This window comes from Dendrobates tinctorius, unplaced genomic scaffold (assembly GCF_039654945.1).
Source record: "Dendrobates tinctorius isolate UK_male_01 unplaced genomic scaffold, ASM3965494v1 ptg000070l, whole genome shotgun sequence".
NCBI classification, from domain to species: Eukaryota; Metazoa; Chordata; class Amphibia; order Anura; family Dendrobatidae; genus Dendrobates; species Dendrobates tinctorius.
The window spans coordinates 15,794,654-15,815,343 of record NW_027361738.1 but is presented as its reverse complement, the minus strand read 5'-3'; the positions used below and the strand labels follow the sequence as shown (position 1 = coordinate 15,815,343).

Here is a 20,690-nt window from a genome sequence, read left to right as displayed (position 1 = left end):
TAACTACTGTACTTTACAGAAAATAGCAAAAAATGAACATTGGGCTGTTCTAGAAAAAAATAGATTTGTGTGCATTTGTCTTTACAAACTCACAATATGTACTTTTTTGTGGATTTAGCAGTCCTGTGAATCACTAACCTAATATTTAGTCGTATACCCATGGTTTTTTCAAACTTCTTCACATCTATGTTGCATAGAGTCAACCAACTTCTGGCTCTTGTCACCTGTTATTCCAGCCCAGGATGCTTGGACTACATCCCACAATGTTTTGGCATTTATTGGCTTTGCGTCAGAAACTGCATTTTTGCTGTCACTCCACAAGTGTTATATCAGATTAAGACCTGGGGATTGGGCTGGCCACTCCATAACTTAAATTTTGTTGGACTGGAACTAAGATTTTGCTTGTATACTGGTGTGTTTTGGGTCATTGTGTTGTTGAAACACCGATTTCAAGGGAATATCCTCTTCAGTGTAAGGCCACATGACCTCTTCAAGTGTTTTATTATATGCAAACTGGTCCATGATCCCTGGCGTGCGGTAAATAGGTCCGGCACCAATGCATGCCCATATCATGATGCTTGCACCACCATGCTTCACTGTCTTCAAAGTGCACTGTGGCTTGAATGCAGAGTTTGGGGGGTCGCCTGACGAATTGTCCCCAACCCTTGGACCCAAAAACAACAATTTTACTTTCATACGTCCACAAAATGTTTCTCCATTTCTTTTTAGGTCAGTTGATGTGTTCTTTGGCAAATTGTATCCGCTTTAGTATGTCTTTTTTTTTTAACAGTAGGACTTTACGGGGACTAGCTTCACACAGGGGTCTTCTGTCACAGTACTCGCAGGTAACTTGAGCCTGTCTTTGATCATCCTGGAGCTGATCATTGGCTAACCCTTCCCATTCTGGCTATTCTTCCATCCATTCTAATGGTGGTCTTCTGTTTTCTTCTACGTCTCTCTGGTTTGGTTTTCCATTTTACAACATTGGAGATCATTTCAGCTGAACAGCCGATCATTGACTGCACTTCTTTATAAGTTTCACCCTCTCCAATCAACTTTTTAATCAAAGTGCGCTATTCTTCTGAACGATGTCTCGAACGACCCATATTTCTCAGGCTTTCAAGGAGAAATGCATGTACAACATGTCCTGGCTTCACCCTTAAATAAGGGCCACCTGATTCACACCTGGTTCTTCACAGAATGATTGACCTCACTAGCTGAACTCCACACTGCTATTATTTTGAACACACAGCCTTTCAATTAATAATTCTATGGCCGGTGTCACACTTGCGAGTGCAATGCAAGTCTCTCGCATCAATACCCGACACTGCCGCCTGCACTCGAAATGGGAGCGTTCAGCTGCATAGAAATACATGCAGGAACACACTCCGGTCTCGTGTGCCAGTGGCAGTGCCGGGTATTGATGCGAGTTTCTCGCATTGCACACAGAAGTGTGACCCCGCCCTAATATATAGACTCAAAATCATGCCGATCATGAATGCGGAGTCTGTTGGTTTTCTTAGAATCTACTGCAACTGGTAAATTGTGACATGTGGGAATATAATCTATACCAAAAACAGTGATTAATCTGGTTAGCCACATTAGACTGCTATTATTTTGAACACTATTGTATAGACTGCCCGTGGATCTCCTGACCCAAACTCAGGCATATATGGGGCTGCTGACTTTGGTTCAGTAAATCCACGACTAGTCTGTACATTGCGGTCGGTACTCGGACTGAGGCACAAATGTGTGAAACGTGCCGTATGTGGTAGAAGTCTGACAATTGCTACACTTTATAATCTTGCCCTGCCTCACCACACTTCTAAGTCTTCCTTTGTATTAACAAGTCAAACATTATGGTCCCGTGTTAGGCTAGTTTCACACTAGCGTATGGCCGAGGTGCGGAGGGCTGCAGACTTCCTCTGTGAAGCTCCGCTCACGGCCGCACCTCCTCCCGTCAGCTCCACCTACCTTGGCATGCGGTGTGCGTACCCCATCTTTAGCATTGGGCACGCAGGCCGTGCCGATGTATGCGGATGCCTCCGCATGCGTCGTTTTGACGGTGCGGCGACCTGCGCCAAGCGCAAAAGGACGCATGCGGAGGGCATCTGCATATATCGGCACGGCCTGCGTGCCCAATGCTAAAGATGGGGTACGCACACCGCATGCCGAGGTAGGCAGAGAAGACGGGAGGAGGTGTGGCCGTGGGCAGAGCTTCACAGAGGAAGTCCGCAGCCCTCCACACCTCGGTCATACGCTAGTGTGAAACTAGCCTTAGGCCAGGTTCACATTGCGTCTCGGCAGTCCGTTAGACGGACTGCGTTACATCGCAGCATAACGTGGTGTAACACAGTCTGTTAACGCTGTCATTGCCCTCCATTGTTGGGCGCATCGCAACACACGCCGTAAAGTGGCATGTGTTCGCGATGTGCCGTCATTCAGTGACGGAGCCTCGGACGCAGGCTGCAGCGTCTGAGGCTCCATCACCGCTAGCGCAGATGGAGCATCTGCGCTAGCGGTATAGCATAATGCATATCGCATTATGCTATAGCGTTAACGCAGTCCATCATTGCTATGCATTGAACGGGCTGTTAACGCAATGTGAACCTGGCCTTAGGCAGGGTTTGCAAATACTTACAGTGCCTGTACCTTGACAGAACACCATGTGAAAAAGTTTCCCTCATCCTATGCAATGGCTTTTGTCGCACATAGTGTAATATGACCAGGAAGTGTTCCCTTTTTTTTTACTATAACTTGCTATTCACTCTTTATTGCATAGGCAATTTCTTTTCATTGTCATTCTGATTTCCTATGCTTTTGCATGTTTGTCACACTTAAATGTTTCACATCACCAAACATATATAAATATTACACAAAGATAACAAGTGAACTCAAAATGCAGTTTTTCAAATGAAGACCTTTATTAAGGGAAAAAGAAATCTAAACCGACAGGGCCCTGTGTGAAAAGGGGATTGCCCCAAAACCTGATAACTAGTTGAGCCACCCTTAGCAGCAACAACTGCAATCAAGCGATTGCGATAACTGGCATTGAGTCTTTTACAATGCTCTGGAGGAAATTTGGCCCACTCATCTATGCTGAATTGTTATAATTCAGGCACATTGGAGGGTTTCCGAGCATGACCTGCCTTTTTAAGGTCATGCCACAGCATCTCAATCGGATTAATGCCAGGACTTTGACTAAACCACTCCAAAGTCTTAATTTTGTTTTTCTTAAGCCATTCAGAAGTGGACTTGTTGGTGTGAATCATGGTCTTGCTGCATAACTCAAGTGCGCTTCAACTTTAGGTCACGAACAGATGGCCGGACATTCTCCTTCTGGATTTTTTGGTAAACAGCAGAATTCATGGCCCCATTTGCCACAGCAGGTCCTAAAGCAGCATAACAGCCTCAGACCATCACACTACCACCACAATATTTTGCTGTTAGTATGAATTTTCTGAAATTGTGTTACTTCTATGCCAGATGTAATGGGAGACATACACTTTCCAAAAAAGTTCAACTTTTGTCTTGTCAGTCCACAGAGTATTCTCCAAAAAGTTTTGGTGATCATCAAGAGGTTTTCTAGCAAAACTGAGCCGAACCTTTGCTCTTATTGTTCAGCAGTGGTTTCCGTCTTGGAACTCTGCCATGTAGGCCAATTTTGTCCAGTTTCTTTCTTATGGTGGGGTCATGAATACGGACCTTAACTGAGGCAAGTGAGGCCTGCAGTTCTTTGGTTGTGGGGTCTTTTCTGATCTCTTGGTAAGTAGTCGTTGCGCTCTTGGGGAAATTTTGGTCAGCCGGCCACTCCTGGGAAGGTTCATCACTGTTTCATGTTTTCAACATTTGTGGATAATAGCTTTCACAGTGGTTGGCTGGAGTCCCAAAGCTTTAGAAAAGGCTTTATATAACTTTTTCCAGACTGATAGATCGCAATCACTTTATCATTTGTTCCAGAATTACTTTGATTTGTGACATGATAATTGGTCTACTTCACTTTGTCAGGCAGGTGCAATTTAAGTAATTTCTTGATTGAGAACAGGTGTGGCAGTTCTCAGGCCAGAATGAGTCTAGGGAATTTGATCTCTGCTTCCCAAAGATGGGATAAACCACAGTTAATGTATGTTTTAAGAGGTATGGTGGGGGAAATCAAGGGCCCTGTAGGTACGGATTTTTTTTCCCTTTATATAGACCTGCTTTTAAAAACTGCATTTTGTGTTTACTTGTGTTATCTTAAGCCCCCGTCTCACATAGCGAGATCGCTGAAGCATCATCGATTTTGTGACGCACCAGCGATCTCGCTACATATGACATGCAGCGGGCACCACCCCCCCACTGGATATCGCTGATCGTGCTCGAATGTCTTGGGCCATTTTTTCATCGTCTGTGTCCCGCTGGCCAGCGCGCATCGCTGTCTTTGACCCCGACAAGCGACCTAGTTGGCGACGCAGAACTCAGGGATGCAGGCGGGAATTGTCAGTAAAGCTGCTGTGTGACAAGGTACCAACGACCACCGAGGTTGTTATACGGATCGCTGAATGGTTCCTCTGTTGCTAAAGAGATCTGCCTGTTTGGCAGCTAACTAGTGACGCACCAGCGATCCTTACCAGGTCGCATCGTTGTCGGGATCGCTGGTTCGTCGCTAAGTGAAACGGGACCCTTAGTCTAACGTTTAATTTAAGTGTGACAAACATGCAAACGAACAACAAGTCAGGAAGCAGGCAAACACTTTCACACAACTAAGTGCTGAACCTTCCTTTCCCTCAGTTGCCTCTGCATTGTCTAATCTTTTACCTGCCTCAGTTATGCCTCTATGTAGACATTCAGGGAAGCAGAGATCACTGCCTATAATTTATTTCACTGTCTCTACTGCTAGAGATGGATTACGCTTGAGAACAGGCATCAACTTAGTTATTGAAACGAACCTGTCACCTTTATACAGATCACCAGAAATGAGATAGGTGGGAGAAAGCTTGCTGCTCTGTTAAATAAAGCAAGTTATTCAACGTTTAAGTTTCATTTGAGAAACAACCACACAACCCCCCCCCCCCCCCCCAGTAAGCCCCTTTATGTTACAGTTGATCATTCTAGTTCTCATTCAAAAGTTATCTGATCTGGCTTTCTTTTAGCACTAGATTATTGGTGGATAAAGCCTAGAATTTATTTTTCTTTTCCTGATGAAGCACAAGTTGTTTCTTGCAATAACAGACAGTAGATTTTCCATATTGTTTGGAAGCTCTGTAGACACAATGGTTGGATCTCCACTTCAATGAAAACCCTGCTGTCTAGAACATTGCCTTTGGGATTTTTTTAAGCAAATGTTTATTTAAAAGATATCTCTAAAGATATCCCTATGCCATGCTGGCAGAAAATGAGTCTGGCATAGAGCCTAAATACTTGTATGTTGTGGAATTGGAAGCAAAGCAGCAGCTGCTAATTTTACACGCAGAATAAGGTGATGTTTGCATGGGATTTTCAGGCATGGCCCTTGAACATATATAGACGACTTGGATTCCAAAACTACACTGTATCCAAAAAGCCAAATTTCAAGATTGGCAATTTGGAGTAAAACCCCATGTGGTTCTTTCCAAGCCTAAACTTGCTAATATTCATTATATAATATTTAAAAAAAAAAAAAAAATAGCATTCTCTTATAGTTTTGATCCTATCTCCTAATGAAAACTATTATTTACTTACAGAAGATGAAAGCCATCATGGTCCTGTGATGCTCGCACACATTGCTAAATATATAGCAGCTTTCAATTCTAAAACTTCTACCGCTGTAATATTCAGTGGGCTTTTCACAAATAAAATGAAGAAAGTAACCTGCAGTGTAAACACCCCCTCCATGTGAACATACGCTAAAGGTGCAAGTAGCATGGTCCATAATCCTAGGAAAGCATTACTGCGACACTTGTTTCCTGATAATTCACAAATTCTAAAACAGGTTTAAAAAGGGTATTCCCATCGCCAAGATCCTAGCTCAATATGTATTAGGTGTAATAACAATATTAGCAAATACCTCCAGTTAGAAATGTAGTGTAGTTCTTCTGATTCGCCATGTCGTTTTCTCCATGCAGGGCACTGCAGTAGCTTAGGTATCCCATGGTTACGGCCACAGATATATTGACAGCTTATTAGATGTTAGTGGTCATAACCATGGATACTCAAGCTAGTGCACTGCCCTATATGGAGAACGCAACATAGCAAATCAGAAGTACTATACTACATTTCTAACTGGAGGTATTTGCTAATTTTATTATCCTAACCTTTGATGTAGTAGATGTAATTTTGGAGATGGGAATACCCCTCTAATCCCCTGAAGAGCTAATAAAAATGCTTGTTCATTGGATGAAAGAACTTAAGCTTGCTAGAAAAAAAAAAAATCTTTTGGAGTATTTTTGGCATTTTTTTATGGTGTCTGGTGGTTTTTTATAAATGAAAAACAGTAAAATAAAAAATATAGTTTAAAAAAATATAACTTTCCAGGAATGCTTTTCAAAATAATGCAGAGTTTCTATTCCTTTTATTGGTCATTGGTGAGCTCACATAAATAAATCCATACAGCAAGTCATCTATGGTTATGTTATGCTTTAACAGTGCAAATAAATACATTCTTTGGGTCACACATTCAAAAACTTTAGCTTAAAACTTTGTAGCAAAATATAATATACAAGTATAGGTTTTTACAACAGATTCAAAATATTTTATTTTTTAGTACTAAATGTTATAAACTAGAACCAAAACAGAACCTAATAATAAAATTCACACATGTAGAAAAACATATCCTCTCATCTAAGAAAAAAAATATGGCCAATAATTCATGACAAGTGTGTAACACCTGACATTACAGCAGTGAGTTCTCGTATTAAAGCTCTCGATGACCGTGTACTATTCCTAGAGCTGGAGTGGCGAGGATGGAGGCGATCTGTAAGCTCACGGCTCTCTCTGGTCTTCTTTCTCATCATCGCTTTCCAGAGGAATTGACACGTCTACTTGTGGTTAGGGGAACCAGATTCCCACTGGTGCTGTTAGTGTTGTTACTGGATGATCCATTAACTACAATATAGTCTATTTTGTTCTCTAATTTTCCTAGGCGCAGCAGGATGTCATCTAACAGAACTGCGATCGTCCTCTTCAGATCAGCTGTTGGTGAAGAATATGAAAAAAATAGTTAAAAACATAAGGAATGCACAAACGCTATTTTCAAATTGTAAGCTTATTTCTGATGTTTCTAGATGTTTAAGAAGACCCCAATACTGAGCCTGCTGTCAGTCAGTGCTGGGGGCGCAGTTACAGACATCGCTCCCTATACACAGAACTGTGATTGAACCCGCCTCAGCGCCGCCCCAGTCACTAAAACTTAAATGCTGCCGCAAGGAATAAAAAGTTACTATTGAGCAGAATTAAGTATGCTTAAATCCCCCTATATACAGCCACCATATACACAGCACGAGCCCCCACACAGCCTCCCTATACACAGCACAAGCCCCCACAAAGCCTCCCTATATACAGTGTAAACCCCCACTCAGCACTCCTATACACAGCAGGAGCAACCACACAGCCTCCCTATATAGAGCACAAGTCCCCACACAGCCTCCCTATATAGAGCGAGAGCCCCCACAGAAGCTCCCTATATACAGTCTAAACCCCCCACATAGCACTCCTATATACACCACAAGCATCTACACAGCTCGAGCCTCCACACAGTCCTCTATATAAAGCATGATCCCCCATATAGCTTCCCTACACAGACATCTCATACACACATACTCGCCTCGCATCCATTTCCCCAGTGCTCTGCTCCTGTCTCCGATGCACTGAGTCTCAGCAGCACTATGAAATGACGTCATCACTGTCTCACATGCTGATTACATGTGGCAGACAGGTGGCAGAGAGCACAGTGCAGCCCGTGGGCCACGACAAGGGTCACCACCTGGGAAAGTGCTGGGGCCCTGGACGAACAGGGGGATTGGGGGGGGGGGGGGGTCCCCACTCACCGTCAGGGACACAGTTACACTACAGGGCCCGTGAGTTGGGAGTGCCCAAGCACTGGCACCATCCCCCCCCCCCCCCCCCCAAATACCTCTCCCCGTTGCTGCCTCGCCTATTCAGCATCTTCTGACTCTTTGTGATGTCTCAGGGCAGAGGGTGTGATGACGTCACTACAGCTCACCCTCTGTGCTGGGCAGTGCAGAGAGTCAGAAGATGCTAAAGAGACTGGAGCAGCTGGGAACAGGAGAGGTATTTGATTTTTTTAATATATGAAGCATTATACTGTATGGAGAACTATATGGGGCCATTACATACTGCATGTAGCAATATATGGGGCCAGTATATATATGGCATGTAGCAATATATGGGGCCATTATATAATGCATGTAGCAATATATGGCATGTAGCAATATATGGGACCATTATATACTGCATGTAGCAATATATGGGGCCATTATATACTGCATGTAGCAATATATGGGGCCATTGTATATTGCATGTAGCAATATATGGGGCCATTATATATGGCATGTAGCAATATATAACCTGCAGTAACCTCCGATCGACCAAACCGCTGCACGACCAGCTCTACCCCCGCCTACTGTATTATCACCCATCCCTTGAAGATTGTGAGCCCTCGCGGGCAGGGTCCTCTCTCCTCCTGTACCAGTTATGACTTGTACTGTTTAAGATTATTGTACTTGTTTTTATGTATACCCCCCTCACATGTAAAGCGCCATGGAATAAATGGCGCTATAACAATAAATAATAATAATAATAATATATGGGGCCATTATATACTGCATGTAGAAATATATGGGGCCAGTATATATATGGCATGTAGCAATATATGGGGCCATTATATAATGCATGTAGCAATATACTGCATGTAGCAATATATGGGGCCATTATATACTGCATGTAGCAATATATGGGGCCATGATATATGGCATGTAGCAATATATGGGGCCATGATATATGGCATGTAGCAATATATGGGGCCATGATATATGGCATGTAGCAATATATGGGGCCATGATATATGGCATGTAGCAATATATGGGGCCATGATATATGGCATGTAGCAATATATGGGGCCATGATATATGGCATGTAGCAATATATGGGGCCATGATATATGGCATGTAGCAATATATGGGGCCATGATATATGGCATGTAGCAATATATGGGGCCATGATATATGGCATGTAGCAATATATGGGGCCATGATATATGGCATGTAGCAATATATGGGGCCATGATATATGGCATGTAGCAATATATGGGGCCATGATATATGGCATGTAGCAATATATGGGGCCATGATATACGGCATGTAGCAATATATGGGGCCATGATATACGGCATGTAGCAATATATGGGGCCATTATATACGGCATGTAGCAATATATGGAACCATTATATACTGCATGTAGCAATATATGGGACCATTATATACTGCATGTAGCAATATATGGGGCCATTATACTGTATGAAGCAATATATGGGGCCATAATAACTGTATGGAGGACTATACTGTCCGGTCTAAAATAAGTCACTGTGTGCTGTGAGGATTCACCGGTTTCTGAGCTATTGTAGAATTTACAATAGATATCACTCATGTAATCTAAGTAGTGAAGTCTTTGGCATCATACTACACCTATATTTCTTATCTGTACATCACAGTATGTGTTAAAGGGGCCCACTGAAACTCTTTCGCCCAGGGCCTACGAAAGCCTTCAGCCCCTCAGCTGTCTTGGTCCGCACTTTGCCAAGGTCGGATTTAGATTGTAAGCTCTTATGGGCTGGGAGGATTTCATTTTGCCTAATTGTTTTATAATTTCTTTAGATTAAATGTCCATCAAATAGTAAACTCCCCAACTGTAAATGGTGACGTCCATTTTTGAGGTACAAATTCTATTTGTATTTTTCACACATAGAGGTAGTATTACTGTATAGTTTATAGGGCTGTTCATACGTTTTGTTTTTTTGCACAGAGAATTTGAAAAAGAAACAAAAAATAGATGAAGATTGGATCCAGCAGTAACAATGGATGTGTGAATGAGGTCTTATTGTAGGTGCAATCAGCGGCCTGCCAGCAAATCCACTGTCTCCTATGAACTTGGAATTGAATTACACAGAACTGTAATAGCAGAACAGCACTAATAAATAATATATTGGGGTGAGCTTGTGTCTATGTAATGGAGAAAAGTATCATCACATATTAATCTTGACTAAGGAGATAACCAGGTTATCATTACAGCGAGTTACATTCCAAGTTAATAGGTGATGTTCAGCTGTGTAATCCTTAAAAAAATTTTAAAAAAAAATATCACTTAACAGGATGGCTGACTTGACTTGATTGGTGGGCTCAGACCTTTGGGACCCCAACAATTGATAGAATGAGATACTTTAATCCCCATAATAATGGAGCCAGAGATCACATCCTTGATTAAATCGCTCCATTCATGCTCTATGGGACTGCCAGAAAATCAGCCGCACTATATGGAATTAATGGGGCAACAGTCAGGCATGTGCTCCGCCGCTCCATTGTAACAGGGATAAAAGGTCCTCATTCTCTGGGTGCCAGAGATCGGATCCCAATAATAAATAAGCCATCCTGTAGATAAATGATAAACTTGTTTTCACAGACAATCCTTGGAAATAAAAAGACTAAGGATAGTTTCACACTAGCGTTTGAGCGCAGCGACGGCCGCCGCTAATCCCCACCCCCTCCCGCGCCTCCGCCGTAGCTCCGCCTACCGGCGCATGACGCTGCATGCACCCTGCGTCCCCTATCTTTATCACTGGGGGCGCAGGCCGTGCGCAGTATGCGTTTGGCGGCGCATGCGCCTTTTTGACGGTGCGCCGGCGTAACCAAACTGCAGCAGGTTGCGTTTGGCGCAGGTTGGCGCACCGTCAAAAGGACGCATGCGCCGCCAAACGCATACTGCGCACGGCCTGCGCCCCAGTGATAAAGATAGGGGACGCAGGGCGCATGCAGCGTCATGCGCTGGTAGGCGGAGATACCGGCGGAGGCGCGGCAGGGGGCAGGGCTTAGTGGCGGCCGTGCGCAGGCCGTCGCTGCGCTCAAAAACGCTAGTGTGAAACTAGCCTAACGCAACATATGACTAAAAATCATGTTACATATATCAAAAAATTAAAAACTTTTTTTTCAATAAAATGCTAAATAGGCAAGTGCATCTCTCAAACTACAAACAATTTTGTACAGCACTGAATTAGACTCAAGAAGTTCCAAACCCCTGAACTACAAACGTATACCTAAATCAGCACAGATAAAAAAAACAAAAAAAACAACAAACATTTTTTACTGGTGTACTTTGCATTAGAGAGCCCGAAACCTCTTTGCCCCTCACCCCCATCATGCCTTGTTACACAAACATGTCATATCAATGATACACCTGACTTAAATCAACCACAAAACTCCCATCGTGTGCTGTACTGTAAATTACCACAGGATAGTCATACAGGCGAGGTCTAGATCATGACAGTCAGCGCTCCAACTGTCGCATTACGTGATCCATCTAATGTAAAAGTGACTTCAGGCAGGTGGCGAGGTGCTGGTTGCTCACATGTGGTGAGATTCTGTGTGATCTCTGTGGTGTCATCCATCACAGGCCAGATTAGGCTTTGTCAAATAATATTAACCCCCGGACCTTTTTTTGGTTTTGCGTTTTCTTTTTTCGCTCCCCTCCTTCCCAGAGCCATAACTTTATTTTTCCGTCAATATGGCCATGTGAGGGCTTATTTTTTCGGGACGAGTTTTAATTTTGAACGATATCATTGGTTTTACCATGATGTGTGCTAGAAACTGGGAAAAAAATTCCAAGTGCGGTGAAACTGCAAATAAAGTGCAATCCCACACTAGTTTTTGTTTGGCTTTTTTGCTAGGTTCACTAAATGCTAAAACTGACCTGCCATTATAATTCTCCAGGTCATTACGAGTTCATAGACACCAAACATGTGTAGGTTTTTTTTTTTTATCTAAGTGGTGAAAAAATATTCCAAACTTGGTTTAAAGAAGAAAAAAATTGCACCATTTTCTAATACCCATAGAGTCTCCATTTTTCATGATCTCGGGTTGGGTGAGGGCTTATTTTCTGCACGTCAAGCTGACTTTAATTATACCATTTTGGTGCAGATATGATCTTTTGATCGCCCGTTATTGCATTTTAATTCTGGAGTTTTTAATTTTTTTTTCTTGTTACACCGTTTAGAGATCAGGTTAGTCCTTTTTTTTTTTGATAGATCGGGCAATTCTGAACCCGCTGACACCAAATATGTGCATGTTTGATTTTATTTTTGTTTTATTTTTAATGGAGCGTGATTTCAACTTTTTTTTTTTTTTTTTAACTTTTGGCTTGCTTCAATAGCCTACATCGGAAACTAGAAGCTGGCACAACTCGATCAGCTCAGCTACATAGAGGCAATGCTCAGATTGCCTCTATGTAGCTAAATTACTGTCTTGCTATGAACGCCGACCACTGGGTGGCGCTCATAGCAATTCAGCACTGACAACCATAGAGGTCTCCAGTAGACTTGAGCGAAACAGGTCAGTCAGATTCAAAAATCGCCGACTTTCACCAAAGTCGGGTTTCGCCGATCGAAACCCAACCCTAGCGTGAGGTCGGCTATGAGGTCGCCGATCAGAGCGCCAAAGTCGCATTTCAAATGATGCTTTCAGCGCCTTTTCTCACCCAATGATGGAGGACGCACACTGTGGGCAACACGATGACATGCGCAGCGGCCATCACCATCTTAGAGAAGGGCATTGAAGTGATTGGCTGGCTTTATGTGGCGTCACATTGGGTATAAAAGGCTGTGAACGCCGACCGCCATCTTACAATAGGGAGAGGTGCTGCTGCTGATTCTGAACAGGGAGAGCATTAGGCAGGGAAGAAGAACAAAAAAAAACAAACAAAAAAAGAAAAAAAAAACTGCTTCTGCTGGTAGCGCTTTTCACTGTACAGTTAGTGTGCAGTGAAAAGGGGGAGGATTTTTGTTGTGTGCAGCAGTGCTGATGGTGATTAGGCTGCCTTTTAATTAAGGCTACCTTCATTGCTGTGTGCACACTGCTGTTCAAACTGCTTTTTTCAAAGCACTCCAAATTTTATTATTTTGTCCTGGTGAGTTACTCAGCGCTCATTTTTTCACAGACCGTCTAGCGGTGTACGCTCCTCACACACTACCGTGTACCGGCTGGTATCACGGACAAATAGAAGCTGTGTGTGACTCTGGAAGAAAAAGCTGAGGAGTTTGTCCGTTTTTCCAAACCTACACCTTAGAGTCGTGTCCGTTATTCAAACAGTTTCATATATCTGCTGTTTGATTACGGTGTAAACTAGACAGACCGCATGTGTCAGTCCGTATACAAATACAAGGAGGAAATGGTTGAGGAGGTAAAAGTGGCTGGGACCCTAGGAGGTAGCGACCATGCTATTTTAGAATTTTGGATAACTAGAGGAGGAAGACCAGTGAAGACTCAGACGTCAAGGTTAGATTTCAGAAAGGCAGATTTTAAGGGATTCAGAAAGAGAATTGGAGGGATCCAATGGCTGGATAACCTTAAAGACAAAAATGTCCAGGAAGGATGGGAAATCTTGAAAAATGAAATTCTCAAAGCACAATTGTTAACAATTCCGAAAAGAGGGAAGAATAGGAAGCATTTAAGGAAGAAGCCAGGATGGATGAACACAGAACTTAAGCTCATGCTAAAAAAGGAAGAAAAAAATGTTTATAAAATAGAAAGAGGGAGGCATACCTAAAGAAGAATATAATGCTGTCTGCAGAACCTGCAGGGCACAAATCAGATTAGCTAAAGCTGAAAATGAATTGAGGCTTGCAAGAGATGTCAAAAGCAATAACAAAGGATTTTGGGGATATGTCAAAAGTAAAAGAAAAGTCAAAGATGCTATAGGATTTTTACAGGATGAAAATTATGAAATGGTAAGACAGGATGTTGAGAAGGCCGAACTTTTAAATTACTATTTTGCATCTGTTTTCTCTCAGAAAGGAAATGTAACATCAACTGTTCTTCACTGTCCTATTATGGGAATAGAAGAATCCAGGATACCTATAAACAGAAAGATAGTGAGGAAACACTAACTAACCTAAATGAATTCAAGTCTCCAGGTCCAGATGAATTACACCCCAGAGTACTGAAGGATATAGCAGAAGAAATGTTTGAACCCCTCTCCATAATCTTTGAAAATTCTTGGAGAACAGGAGAAGTCCCAGAAGACTGGAGAAGAGCAAATGTTGTTCCTATCTTCAAAAAGGGGAAGAAGGTGGACCCAGGCAACTATAGGCCACGACTATACCAGGAAAGATCTTTGAACAAATTATTAAACATGTATGTCAGTACCTGGATAAGAATGAAGTGATTAAACAGAGTCAGCATGGGTTTGTAACTAATAAGTCATGTCAGACTAACTTAATTTCCTTCTATGATGGAATCAATGATTGGGTGGATCAAGGAAATGCTGTAGATAATAGTATATCTTGACTTCAGCAAAGCATTTGACAAAGTATCTCATACAATCCTTATTGAAAAAATGACTAAGTATGGAATGGACAAGGCAACTGTTAGGTGGATTCATAACTGGCTTAGTGATCGGACCCAAAGAGTGGTCGTAAATGGCTGCACATCCAGTTGGAAGAATGTCTCAAGTGGGGTACCACAGGGCTCAGTCCTGGGCCCTGTATTGTTCAACATCTTTATCAACGATTTAGATGAAGGAATTGAGGGTAAACTGATTAAATTTGCTGATGACACAAAGCTAGGAGGGATAGCTAATACAAGAGAGAGAGAGAGAGAGAGAGAGAGAGAGAGAGAGAGAGAGAGAGAGAGAGAGAGAGAGAGAGAGAGAATTCAAAAAGATATAAACTGGAGAAGTGGGCAGCAACTAACAGAATGGTTTTTAACAGGGAAAAATGCAAAGTACTACATCTGGGCAATAAAAATGAAAAAAGCATATACAGAATGGGAGGAATAGGCCTAAGAAACAGCACATGTGAAAAAGACTTGGGTATACTAATAGATCACAGACTGAATATGAGTCAACAGCGTGATGCAGCAGCAAAAAAGGCAAATGCAATTCTAGGATGTATTAACAGAAGCATACAGTCTAGATCACGTGAAGTCATTATTGCCCTCTACTCCTCTTTGGTCAGACCTCATCTGGAATATTGTGTCCAGTTTTGGGCACCACATTTTAAAAAAGAAATCAACAAACTCGAGCAAGTTCAGAAAAGAGCAACCAGAATGGTGACCGGTCTGCAAACCCTGTCTTATGAGGAAAGGTTGCAGGATTTGGGATTGTTTAGTTTGCAAAAGAGAAGACTGAGAGGAGACTTAATAGCCTGTCTACAAATATCTAAAGGGCTGTCACATTGTACTAGGATCAACTTTATTCTCATTTCCACAAGGAAAGACCAGAAGCAATGGGATGAAACTGAATGGGAGGAGACAGATTAGATATTAGAAAAAACTTTTTGACAGAGTGATCAATGAGTGGAACAAGCTGCCACGAGAAGTGGTGAGTTCTCCTTCAATGGAAGTCTTCAGACAGGCTGGACAGACATCTGACTGGGATGATTTAGCGAATCCTGCTTTGAGCAGGGGGTTGGACCAGATGGCCCAGGAGGTCCCTTCCAACTCTACGTTTCTATGATTGACAATTTTACATACACACACCGTATAGAGCTGTCTGATTCTTCAACAGTATTGTATATCTGTCGTTCACATTACAGTCACTTTTATACCTAGTCAGCGTGTGTGTGTGACACTCCGTAAATACATATACGGAGATTGTTAGTTGCACAAAAATCGTATACAGCTGTACACTTCTGATACAGTTCCGTATATCTGCTTGTTGGATTACGGTCCAATACATACTGTGAGAGCGTCTGTGACTAACAATACAGTATATACGTTGATTTAATTTGTTTAATACACCTTACACAGGTTGACGCTCCTCATACAGTACCATCTCTCTGCTGGTATTTTTGGTACATTTTCCCAAACATGAGGAAGTATGGTGGAAGAGGCCACAGACGTGGGCAGGGCGGCGCAGCTGGTACTGATGGTGGTGGTGCATCGGCTGGTTCTGGCAAAAGCACAATAGCAGCTAAGGCAGGAGGTGATGAGCCTGCGTCATCCTCTGGCCCAAGAAGGCCTGTAAGTTTGCCTTTTCTTGCAGTAGGAAAACCGCTTTTAAAGCCGGAGCATCAGGAACAGGTTTTGGTGTACATTGCCGAAACAGCCACCAGCTCTATTGCCTCCTCTTCTGAATGGTCGAAACCTGCAAGCACGGAGTCGTCAGTGCAGGGTTCTGGTCAGGAAAAACACCTTTCCTTGTGTCTTTCACCCCCCCACCAAAAGTTAAGGATGCGGCAGCCCACACTTCAGATTACTCTATGGAGCTCTTTTCACATACCATGCCTGGGTTATCCAGTCAAATCCTGAATTCCCCAGTCCAAGATGAATCTTACATGGAGTGCACTGATGCACAGCCACTGCTAGATGATTCTGCTGGTACATTGACCCACAGCACTACATTGCCCTCGCAGTCTATTGAGCCAGAATCTGACCCTGATGAAACCCAGGTGCCCTTCCCGCATGCTATACCACCTTACACGGTGACACAGAGGAAGGTAAAGAGGAAGGTGCAGATGACTTTGAAGAGGAGGTGATGGATGACCCAGTTCTGGACCCTGATTGGCATCCATTGGGGGAGGACGGTGGCGCTGGCAATAGTTCAGATAAGGAGAAGGATCCGTAGCAGGCATTGACATCGCAGCAGCGGTTATCTAGCAGGCCCGTAGCTGTCCTAAAACGTGGAACAAAAACTAAAAGTTGCAGGACAGCTTGACCAGACGGTCATCTTAGCACAGCGTGCAAGGCCAGAAAATGTATACCATAGCAGGAAGAGTGCAGTGTGGCACTTTTGTCCAAAATCCTACTGATGAGGCAAAGGTTACCTGTAAGAAGTGCGGAAGGACTTTTAGCCGAGGTAAACAACTCAGAAATTTGAATACCAGTTGCATGCTTAGACATTTAATCAACATGCACTTGCAAGCGTGGACGGACTACAAAACCTCAGGTAGCACAAGCGCACCTGCTCCGACTGAAGGTAGCCAACAACGCTCCATCGCTACCCTCACTGTAAGACCACTGCCACCATTAAGCACACCACCAGCACTAAATGTGGAGGTGTCGTCGCAAGGCCAAAGCACTCAGGGAATCACAATGGTTTTGCAACACAACACTGAATCTAGGCCATCACCACCAATACCATCACCAACCCCCCTCTCACTCCATCCGATCCACCGCTACTTCCCCCATATGCAGCTCTCCAGTCCAGCTCACCCTACCAGACACTGAGTAGGACAAGAAAGTACTCATCCTCTCATTCGCATACTCTGTGTTTGAACGCCTACATTGCCAAACTAAACTCAGAGAGGCAGGCTGTAATGCATTTGTGGGAGGATACACAGGCCGGCAGTTTGAGGGAAGACATGGAATTGTCGGGTGTGCAGTGGTCAAAGCTGAAAGACCTCTGTAAAGTCCTTCAGTGCTCTGAGGAATGCACACGGCTGGTAAGCGCAGACGACGCCATCATGAGCATCCCACTTATGCTTCTGCTCATGCAAAGTTTGACGCACATTAAGGATCAGGCGTCTGCAGCGGAGGGGACGGGAAGCCTGGATGACAGTCAGCCATTGTCTGGTCAGGGAACTGTCCTGGACGGAGTGGAGGAAGAAGAGGAAGAGGAGGATGATGAGGTGGATGAATATTTTGCACAGGAGGATGTTTCTCAGGGGGCAAGAGAAAATGTTGGTGTTCCAAAGTCAGGGACAGTGTTTGTGCGTGACTGTAGGGATGTGGATTTGCCAGAAACTGCTCCTCTATCCACCACGGGCAGTGCATCGACACCTGGAACATTCGCCCACATGTGCGACTATGCCTTGCGGATCCTAAAAAGGGACCCCCGCATTGCCAAAATGATGAGGGATGACTACTACAGGCTGGCCAGCATCCTCGAACCATGCTACAAAAGCCAAATTACACAACATCATGCCATAGGAGAACCTAGAGATATTGGCAAACAAACAAGCAACTGTGGTAAACCGTTTGTTTGAAGCTTTCCCAGCACACAGCAGCGGTGCTGGTTCTCCCACGAGCCGTAGTGGGCACAATGGAAGAGGTGTTCGTGGTGCACACATCCGAAGTGGCGTTGGAGACAGGGGTTTAATGACCATGTTATTGAATGATTTCTCAAGTACCGCTCACACGACTGCTAATACTGCATCGATTAAAAGTGACAGGAGGCAGCAGTTGTCAACTATGGTTACAAACTACTTTTCCTCCCATATCGATGTTCTCCCTCACAGGTCATTCCCCTTTGACTATTGGGCCTCTAAACTGGACGCCTGGCCTGAATTGGCACAATATGCCTTACAGGAGCTCGCTTGCCCTGCTGCGAGTGTGTTATCTGAAAGAGTCTTCAGTGCTGCTGGATCAATCCTGACAGAAAAAAAAGGACCCGTCTGTCGACCCAAAATGTTGATGACCTAACCTTCATTAAATTGAACCATGCATGGGTTTCAAAAGATTTTGTCCCACCTTCCCCTGATGACACATAGGTTACCAGAAAAGTGCCTCTGTTTTTTCCTCCTCTTCCTTGGACTTGCCCAATTACGCCCTTTGCAGCAGCTGAATGTGCAGCCAACACATCTACATATGCCAATTTTTAAACCTCCCTAACTGGGCTGTCCACCCCTCCCCCAACGGCTGAGGTCAAGACCTGGCACACCCGGGCAAGTGCCGCTGCTCTGAACAGGTGGATGGGCCCACTGATGGCCGACGGCAATGGCACAGGGCCCCTCATAGTACAATACAGTGTCAGACGGTGGGAGGGCCCACTCACCGTCAGACACCAGCGTACTAGGAGGGGCCCTGTGCCAGTACAGTCGACCATGATTGTGCCCCCCTGCTTGGTCATGGCCACAGCACTTGCAAGTTGCAATACTTACCGCTCCCTGCTCCACCGCTGTGTAGTCTGTGCAGTTAAATCCTTCACAGGGACGGCCACTAGAAATTTGGTGTATTGATCAATGATGGTTAAGATGTAGCTATGGCCTGTCCTGCTGGCCTCTACACCTTCAGATGATCAATGGCTACCATTTGAAATGGACGTCAACTTACAAGCGGATGCAGTGGTGGTTTATGATCACCTTTCACAGTTGTGATAGTCACAGACGTGTGACATTCCTGCCACCATTTTTCAATGTCTCCTCTCATGCCAATCCAATAGAATCGCCTACGGCCTGTGGCTTCAGTCTTTTGCACTCCAAAATGACCAGACACACCATGATAGGCAGTGAGGACCATGGGTACATCTCTCCCTGTGATCACAATTTGATGGAGACGAGGAATGGTGATGTGATCCACGCTACTGCGATAAAGCAATCCTTTCTTCACAAAGAACCTTTTTTGCTTTCTCCACAGACACAGTAATTGAGGGTCTGCATCGCCTCTGCAACATCTACCGGGAGGTTTTCCCATGATGATTAATTCCAAAATTTCTGCTAACACTCGACTTTGCGTCTATACTTGTATCCATGTAGTTTCCAGTAGCGGAGATTCTTGACTGGCTTACTGAGATTGAAATATCTACGAAGATTTAAAAGTACCACAACACTGTATACCGGTGTACGCTATGAATACCTTTCCCTTTTTCTACTTTTGTAATTCTGGTGTAATTCATAGTGAGCCTGTGAGTGTGTGTCTGACTCCGTAAGGATAGACGGAAATTTAACCCTAGACTGGACACACCTGGTATGTGCTGATACAGTACCTTGTTTCAAAAATTTGTATTAAGGTATCATCTGCAGGATAACCAACTGTGTGTGTGTGTGTGTGTGTGTGTGTGTGGGGGGGGGACCCTCTTCTTGCCACAGACAAACACGAGACTGGAGACAGAGTTTGTATTGAACAGGTCAGTTTTTAGTGCCTATCTTTCTGTCGACAACAGCAATTCACCACAGCCGTTTCACATTTCTCTGTACACAGGCCCCGGTACCTTCACTTCCTTTGTAACTATAATCGTGGCGTCCTGTGGCTCTTCCACTGTGGCTGCCCTAGACCCAACCACCACAGCTCTGCACCAGTCTGAGCACACCGTCCGTATGATAACCCCAGGCCGTCTTCGGCTACCGTCCTCTGGGCCACCCCCCGTGGCCGCCTCAACTGTCAGTCCTCTCTGGAGCCTTTCCACTGTCTCTATTTCCTCAGCAGAACTTCCTCTTTACTGTGCTCCCTTCACTGACTGACTCTTCCAGAACCTTCCCTCAGCCTTTTATACTTCCAATTCTGGTAAGTCCACCCACCATCACCTAACAGTTTCTCTGACCAATGCCAGCTAGTTATTCAGTCCCACTCCTACATTCTCAACTGGCCTCCAATGGTGAAGCTAAAACACTGCACTCTCTTTATCTTAGCAGTTTCACACCTACACTGCGCTACACCTCTGCTTCTCACTACAGGCTGGTTTGTCTGTCAGTCCATCTTCCCTACATCACCCATAGTGAGTGAGCGTGCGTGGGTTAAGCCTTCTATATATATGGTGAATCGGAGAAACCAATTTTTTACACTATAGTTGATACA

General features: G+C 44.0%; 1 protein-coding gene across 2 annotated transcripts in view; it reads right to left on the bottom strand.

Moving 5' to 3' along the window:
* Positions 1-6,512: 6,512 nt before the first annotated feature.
* CCDC126 (coiled-coil domain containing 126) overlaps positions 6,513-20,690 on the bottom strand; it is a 49,624-nt gene continuing 35,446 nt past the window's right edge. For both annotated transcript variants that reach the window (XM_073581426.1, XM_073581427.1), the window contains one exon: positions 6,513-7,149. In XM_073581426.1, coding sequence (XP_073437527.1) covers positions 6,968-7,149 — 182 coding nt within the window. In that variant the 3' untranslated portion in view covers positions 6,513-6,967. The remainder of the gene's footprint in view (positions 7,150-20,690) is intronic.